Source organism: Rhagoletis zephyria, unplaced genomic scaffold (assembly GCF_001687245.7).
Source record: "Rhagoletis zephyria isolate East Lansing unplaced genomic scaffold, Rhagoletis_zephyria_1.1 Rzeph_scaffold_16300, whole genome shotgun sequence".
NCBI classification, from domain to species: Eukaryota; Metazoa; Arthropoda; class Insecta; order Diptera; family Tephritidae; genus Rhagoletis; species Rhagoletis zephyria.
The window spans coordinates 3,065-12,014 of record NW_016173365.1 but is presented as its reverse complement, the minus strand read 5'-3'; the positions used below and the strand labels follow the sequence as shown (position 1 = coordinate 12,014).

The following is an 8,950-nucleotide window of genomic DNA, read 5'->3' as shown; positions in this document are numbered from 1 at the left end:
TGTGCACGAAGTTCCCATTTACTGCGCGTGCCTACGAAGATATAAAATCGTTGAAATAAATATCTGTTTAAGTTCACTTAAGAGAGAAACAAGTTAAAATATTTGGAATTAATTTATTTATTCTCCTACATTTTATTTATTCTCCTCTTCTCAGATCATATTCGATCTTTGAAATCGAATCAAAAATAGTCATTTAAAAACTCATAAATCTACAAAATCGTATTTTCTTACCTAAATCGACAGGTCGCGGCCTCTAATTGACTTAAAAAAAATCGATAATAATAGGCAATAATATTTCTCATAAAAACGAATAAAATTAGGGGATAGGGTCTTGAAATTAAAAAAAAGCATTTCCGATGTACATATGTACTTATCTATAAGGAGTATTTACAGTGGCGCTCAAAATGGATGAATGGTGTTTCGTTTCGAATATTTACAATGTTTTTCAAGTTAAAATTTTTCTGATATTTTTTTATAAACCTTCATGCTTTAACAAAATCTGGTCAAATCAAACTTTCAAACTTTATACAGAACTTAGAAAAATTCCAAAAATTTTTATCTAACTTTCGAGCTTTTTAACCAGAATTTTTACAAATATTTTGGGTATGCAGTTAACAAGCTTATAAAATTCTAGTAAAATAGGTGCAAGCTTTGAGCGGCTAAAAATTCGCATTGATTTTTAATAATTTTTTTTTTTTTTGTTGACAGCGTTTTGGACTTTTTTTCCAGGGCTGCAAACCGGTTCTTGAACCGAAGCGTCGCTTTTTTCGGGCTTCGAACCGAACCACGAACCGAACACTTTTTATTTTGAAATGGCAAAGCCGAACCGAAATGGCATCTCTGTTAGTAATAATTTCGCCCATATAAAAAATTATTGAAATGTTTTTATATGGAAGAAAATGCACATAAAAGTATAAACAGATGGCAGCGTTGGTCCGGATCAACTCGGGAATTAACAGCAGTTGATCCGGATTAAGCCCGAGCTAATCCGGATCAACACTGCCGTCTGTTTAAGCTTTAACCGCCAGAAAAAAGTTAAAAATCGGTGCGGATATTAAGATATGTAATTTAAACTTGCACATATCATATTAAATTCAAATTTAATGAGATATGATGAAATTTCGTTGAAGTTTGTAGATTTTTTCTAATTTTCGGACGAAGTTTGAAGTTTGGATATGGTTGTTGTTATATATGGTTATTAAAGAAAGGAAAAAAAAAATAGTCAAATATCGCACTCATATTATTTTGACCAGAGGTATACATGTACATATGAGGTTAAGGCCTAGTGTAAGCTCCAACCTACCGAAAAGGAGGATGCCAACATTAAGCCAAGATTTTGAGTGTGAATTCAAAATTCTGAGTGTGTTGTTTTTGTCTACTCGACTAGACTCGCGATTTTCCAAACCTTAAATAATAATAATAGTAATAGATAGGCGCTTACACATATGTTAGTGTTTGGCCGAGCTTCTCCTCCGACTTGTGGCGTGCGCTTTGAAATTGTCACACAAAGCGGAGGGACCTACAGTTTTACGCCGACTCCGAACAGCGATTGTATTTTTATGAGAAGCTTTTTCGTGGCACTCGGAGTTTGCCATTGCTTGCCGGGGGATGACCGCTAATAGAAAACTCTACAATATCTAGCACAGCCTAGGGATCGAACCCAGGTCCTACGGAGTGGTAGTACGCACTTCTAACCACTCAGCCGCAGCGGCCACATACATACATATGTACATATGTAGCAAAGTAAATATTAAAAATAAAATTGTTTTCAAATAATGTGATTTTCGGACGGGTTCCGAAAATCAATTTGCCGTTATTCAGTTTAAAACCCAAAAAGGGGTTCCACTTAAACACGTATGTATATCTTACGAACCAATTTAACAATCTTAAAATAAGATACGTCAAATCAAAGCTAATAAAATTCTCCATAAACCATATATACATCACTTTCCGATAGGAGTGATAGTTTCTGACAAATTAATTAATCATTCCCCTTTTTGTTTTTTAATGAAGAAATGAAAAAAATATAACTGTAAAACCTGTTCTGTTACAAAAAAAAATCAAGTCAATAAAGAAGTAATAAGTGGTCAAATAAAATAAGCAAAGATTTTTTTTGTATGAAAATTGAGCAGGAAAGAAAGTTACTCATACGCCACGTACACCTGAGTAATACGCTTTTCTGCTCATATTTCATACAAAACATCTTTGCGTATTTTCATGTGTCGAAAAATGTATCAACTCGAGAGATTTGCTCATATATATGTATGTATATCTATTATGTTAAGTATTAGCTTTTAGATTTTGTAGCTTAAGGTTAACTTGTAATCGAAAAGGTGCAACTATTAAAAATATGTAGTTACAAAAATCAATAACAAAAATAATAAGAGAGTTGCAGTTTTTGCTTACTCTTTCCACATCGTGTACATAGAAATTCGCCCTGGCGCGTGTGTTTTACTTTGTGTGCCATCAGATGAGTGCGCGTTACAAATGCTTTCTCACAGAGTTCGCAGCGCCATAATTTCTCTTCATTGTGCCACCTCTTGTGATATTTAAAATTATAAAGTGAAACATTTTTCAGCTCCAGGTTACAAATTTCACAGGTGTAGTTTCCATGTGTGTGATTGCGCTCCATGTGCATGCGCATTTGACCAGATCCGCCGGCAACAACTTTGCCGCACAACTCGCAGCTGTCGCCTTTTTTGAGATGTATGGCATTTATGTGTGCTACACAGCCGCTACGGGTTCGATATCGCGCCGCGCAATCAGGACAGTTATATGGGCGCTCTTTGTCATCATGTATTGATGCTATGTGTTCCTCGAGGAGCTCTGCAGTATCGAAGGCTGGCTGTTCGGATACTTTGTACACGCACAGGCGACAACGAAATTTATTTGAAAGTTTCTTATCTGAACGTGCGTGCACAGTGAAAATTTTGTGTTGGGCCTTATTGATCAGCGGAGGCGTATTTCCGTTGTCATCACATCCGTTTTTATTTTTGCGCATACTAGCTTCGGCTAACAAATCTTCAATATCTGCATTTCTATGAGATTCGTTTGATGCATTATCAACACAATCTATGCGTTTTACAACATTTGGCAATATCTGATCGTGGGCATAAAGTGTAACATTAGATAGCAGCTCCGTTGCGCACGTGTCCGAAGTTTTTGGCTCGATATTTTTTTTGTCGCACATAGGCGTATGTATTGTTGTTTCCTTTTTTTCCATGTCAGAATGATGAGGGAATATTTTTACAGTGTTTGCCAATTCCTTTGAAGGTTCAGTTTTTGGATCTGTGGATGCAGATGCTTCATCCGGTTCTGTCTTTCTCTTGGACGATCTTATCGATCCCAATGTGGAAGCTTGTTCATCAACTGATGCCAGCAATGACTCAAATTCGTCTATTTGTAAATCTTCTTCCAAGATGTTTACATTTGCGTCGATCATCTGTAGTGTAAGGTCACTCATTAGCACTGATTGTAATTCATCGATCGAATACATATTTGGCTCTTTGCTAGATTCAAACGAAGCCACTTGTTTATTTATTGCAGCTAACAATGCTTCAAATTCATTTATTTGCGCTTGATGTTCTGCCGTGAAATCCATTGCATCGAACGTAGGGGCTGACATTTGATTTAGGGTTTGTGTGAAGCCCAATGAGAGTTGATTAGTCTTTTCCAAATCGCCAGATGTTGACAATGTATAAACATCGGAAAGTACATTGTACTTTTGGATTTCTGTAGTACGATTTTCTTCACCTTTATGATTTTGTGAAATTGTACAAGACTTTTCTTTACCTTCATTTTTTTCAAAATGTTTGTTCAATTTAATTGATCGTCTTATGGGTTCTTGCGATTCAATTGGAATATTATTAACTAAAAAGACTTCTCCTCCTTTTTCTGATAGCTCACTTTTACCTCGGAGTCGCTTTATGCTATTACAAATCATATGCTCAGATATCGTAGTGTCTGCTGAGTTATTATTGATGTCAAATTGTGCTTCGAACTCTCCCATGTGCTCGCTGCATTCGGAACTTTCATTATCTGTTATTTGAACTCCCTTCTCGACAGCATTTTCGTCTTCATTAATCCACTGTAATTCTATGTGCTCCTCCTCTTCAATTAGTACTACCTGAAAATCGGGTGGTCTGCTAGACTCAATATTCGAATCAAACGATAACTCACCGGTTTGCCCGTTGACTGCAATCAAACCCGATTCTAAGCTATTCAATTGTTCTTCGTTCTCTTTCTCGTTTGTGCTTGCAGTAGTATTGTTCGATAACTCTTGATCCACATGCACAGCTTTGATCTCGGTTAATACTGTTGAGAATGTGCCCAGTATGGCTTCCTCGTTGAACGTCTTCACTCCACCGCAATTTGTTTCAGCTTGAAGGTCATTTTCATTGTCGCTGATTGCGTCCGCATACCCAGTCGTCGTCGTCTCCAACGAAAGCAATTGCGATTGCAGGTACGTTTTAGCATTCAATGCTTGTACTCTAAATTTATCCATTTGCATTAGCGCCAATTCACACTTCTCACAAATACTATGGGGCAAGTGATCACCCGGCGTAATATTCAATTTCCATTCCTTCAGAGTATTTAAAAGTGTAACTATTTTAGCGTTTGCGAAAATGTCGATCATTTTGTCGGCTGTGTGACCAGGAATTGCTGCACAGGTGCGACAGTACATGCTGCCACCCATTGCTAAGACAAACTGGCATGCAGTCGTAGTTATTTCGATCACTAGGACGGCGGAGTCTCACATTTTTGTTTAATACTATAATCATATTGTTTGTCGTCACTACTACCCTCACTGCTGCTGCTGCTGCTGCTGCTGCTGATTCTATTGCCACTGCTCCCATCAATTTTGTTACCGATCACTCGTATATGCTTATTATACACGTGCCTGCGTCTGCGTTGTTGTAATCTATCAAGTTAAGAACATTATGTATGTAAAAAAAAAAATATCAGTAAACAAACCGCTATTTCGCTAAATATAGACGTCACTGATCGCGCTCATTCATCGATCGCGAATTAACAATTTGCAGTATTTGAAATTTTTATATATGTATGTACATACATATTCATATGCATGTATCTACCTGCATATGCATATGCACACTTTTACTTAAGTGCACTGCAGTATGCTGGCGCTAAAGTACCCATTAGACAACAAAAGTGGGTGGAATTGAAAGAAGAATTACACAATCCAGAACTAAGCAATTAAAAGCTAAATAAGTACTATCTTAGGAAATTTATATTTAGATGAATCACTAATTTAGCTAGAATGTTATTTGAACATCTGCACAGATACGACTAACAAAATATTTTTATACCGGCTGCATAAATTCCACCTATTGGAGGGACTATCGTCAAACGAGAAAAGTAAAAAAAAAAACAACGTGATTTGCGTTTGAAATTGTTTGAATTTTTTGCAAAATTCGGAAAGTTTATTACTGGGTAGATACAAAGGCGTCATATGTGTATACATATGTATGTACATAAGCACATGCGTACATATTTAAATATCTACGTACATACGTATGTATCTTCTTTTTTATGTGGGCATACATACATAAATACATATGTGGTGTTTATTTATGATTACTTAAAAATAAATTATATTTCGCTACATGAACAAGGGCGGCCAAAAGGGGGTTTTATGGACATTGAGAATAAAAAAAAAAAATGCATACACACATATGTACGCATTAAATTCTCCTGCATCGAATGCAAAACTATTATCTGTTTTCGACAATCTAAAAAGACTAATTTGTTTACACCCCTTCAAAAAAGCTCACATGGAAGTGTAGGTTCATGCCATTCAAGCACCAATTGTCATCTGTCAGTGGCCCATTCACCAGAAATTTTCTCTTATATGTATTGTATTAGTTTACTCTCTCTCAAGTTAACCAAGTTTAATATGATATTTTAGTAAAGTTCAGATACATTTTTTTTTTTTGCTTTTTTTGTCTAAGTTTTAGGAAGCCATTGTCTTTTTTCCTATGAGTCTTTTTCTCGTCAAATCGTACCCCTTTGGCTGAATACGCACTGCTTCAAGAACTTTGCGGGCTTATATTTAATCAGCCTTTTGTATAAGCACATTTGTGTATGTGTATAGTTTGTGCACATAGTAAGCATACATACACACAAACTTATTTGGAAAGTATTTGGGGGCCGGCGTTTAAGTGCGGCAATGATTTATTGATAACACAGCCCAACAAAATTCTAACAACTGCATACGGCACAACCAGTGACTACTGGTCCTTATATTATTTTTTCCGATGAACCAGAATCTGACATTAAAATTATTCAATTGGCTCTTGTTTTTGAGATGTGAGTGTAAAAAACCGATTTTTGGCATTTTTTAATTTCTGTAAAAAGATATAGACGAGGAATTGCATTTTTTGATCAAATTTATTTAATTTTCGTACCAGTTCTCTTTTAGAAGCTCAGTTTAACTTCTAAATATTTCGAAAATTTGTTCTTTTTGATTATATGTATACACTAGGAATGGTAAGGTCCCAAAAATCCCGGAATTGTTGGCAAATAATCCCGGGATTTTCGGGATTTGTAATTTTCACTGATGGCAATAATAGAAACTCCTTTTCTTGACCAGTATTAGCTATATTTCTTTTTTTATTTAGTAATTAATATTTTTTTATAAATGTCGGATAGTAAATTTTAAACACGAATATCAATATATTCGCGAAACCATAGGTCAAATATAGTAAAATTGCGTTTTTAGTTTTTCACACTGACATCAGTAATTCAAAAATTATTTAAAAAGTTCAGAGAAATGTGCTTGCAGAAGAAGTATAAGCATCAAATTAAAGTGGAAATCCCGTAGAATTTAAACAGATTCATGTTTTTGGTGCAGGAGGACTGGTAAGTATTGAAAATGTCCTTTTAAAATTTTATCCTTGATATTTCGCAATATGTGATTTTGAAAAAATTATATGTTAAGGACTTATATAAACTCGATAATATCCGTGAATTTCGTCCCTCTAATTTTATCAGCTTAAAATATTCCCTATTCGTCCTTGTGAATCTAAAAAATTTTAATTTTTTTAAATTCTAAAGAAATTTCCTCTTCCATTTGGTACCCATACTTATATTTTACATTGAATTTTTAAAATTTTGGAATTAATCATATTTTTGAAATTACAAAGTGCTTTAAAATAAATCCTGACATCAGAGAGAAAAAATAAAAACGCCACTTTAAATAAACAAGTAGGTTTCATACCTATTTATTTATTATTTATTTTATGGTAGGAGAGCTTCTCAAACAATAAAAAGGCTATCTTTTTCTATTTAAGTTGTTAAAAAGTAATGAATATCCAAATCCCGGGACTAACGATGATGAAAAATAGGAGGATATTTATGGTCGCATTCGGCACATTTTTTATAAAAAAATATTTTTGTGCCCAATGTTTGTGAAACACATAAGTGGCATTCACCAAATCGAGCAAATGGCCTGGCACTCTGGCAAAAGAGCAGATGATGATTGCTTGAGCTAATCTGCTCGTTTGCCAGACTGCCAAGCCACTTGCTCACTTTTGTGAATACCGCTATAATTTTTATTTTTGCCCCTTGGGAAAAAAGGGCGATATAAAACATTAGCCCCCCATTGCAAAGTGATATTGCTTCCCACTTATGTTTACTTATTACTTTTGAAGAATGGTTGCCGAACTCTTCCATATAAAAATAAATTATGCGACAGAAAAATATAAAAAATCAACGGTAATTTTTAGCTGCTTGAAACTTATACATTATTGCACTAAAATTGAATATAAAACTATATGCTCAAAGAATTCTAACACTTCTGAAAGGAACTGTATTTTTATTAAAACTTCTCAAAAACAAAAAAATATATATATACATAAGTGGGAAGCAATATCACTTTAAAATGGCGGTGCTATTGATATGACCCATACTGTACATATACGATTTTTTTATGCTGTTCGACATTACATCGTTATTTTACAAAAAGTTATATTACAAAATTTTAATAAAAATGCGTTTTTCGACAGCTTTAATCCCAAATATCTCGAAAACTAGAGCCAATTGAATAATTTAAAAGCTAGATCTTAGGCTACGGAAAAAATCCTATAGCATCAGTTCTCAAACACTATGCTGCAAAATTTTGTTGGCCAGTGTAAGGCTTTTTTACATCATATTTTGTCTACTTCAGCAATAACTGTATACAAAAAATAAATAGGGACATACACATCCACATGTACATACTTATTACGTACACTCGCCCTCAGCTGAACTGGTTCATAATTTTAGCCACATAAATTTTACTGCAATGCATATATGTATACCATTTTATTAATAATATGTCTCTTTCTTGCGGGTCAACTAACTTCGAATTAATTTATTTAACGGTTAGTACTTTTTTCACTGGCGTGAAATTACGTCGGTAAATTCGTCAGTTCTTTCAACGTAAAAATTTTACGTGAACTTAATTGTCAAATAATCGGGAGGCCAAGAGAAGTTCATTCGTGTTAACATAAACTTACCTTTACCAACGTTTTTTTTTTTTTTAATTTCGCAATATTCAACAAATATTAAAATGTATAAAATTTATTACTTGCCAAATTTCACATAGCTCGAAGTATATTCATGTCCATACGCACATACATACATACTTACATACATAGGGAAAACATTTTGCCAACATATTTCAAGATTATTCGAGAACGGAATACAACTTCGTCGTGAAAATGTTGAGAAATTTCACACATATTTCACGAAAAGGAATTTGTATATTTATTTTGACAACTTATTCGCGTGAAATGAAACAGAGTACTATGCTTAACAAACAAAACACTAATTCATTATGTAGTTTGCTTATTTGATAATTATAATTGATTAGAATGCATGTCAGAGTCAAAGTAAAATATTTTTAACTGCGTTCACATTATTTTTTATATTGTCAGAAAAAAACTGC

General features: G+C 34.2%; 1 protein-coding gene across 1 annotated transcript; it reads right to left on the bottom strand.

Annotated features, from left to right (window-relative positions):
• Positions 1 to 7: 7 nt before the first annotated feature.
• Positions 8 to 5,348, bottom strand: LOC108379404 (gastrula zinc finger protein XlCGF48.2-like; the record flags this gene model as incomplete). The annotated part of the gene is made up of 2 exons (XM_017635750.1): positions 2,407 to 5,348; positions 8 to 31 (listed from the first exon to the last, which is right to left on the bottom strand). Coding segments are annotated over exons 1-2 (2,314 nt in total), but the record flags the coding sequence as incomplete, so codon positions are not given.
• Positions 5,349 to 8,950: the final 3,602 nt, after the last annotated feature.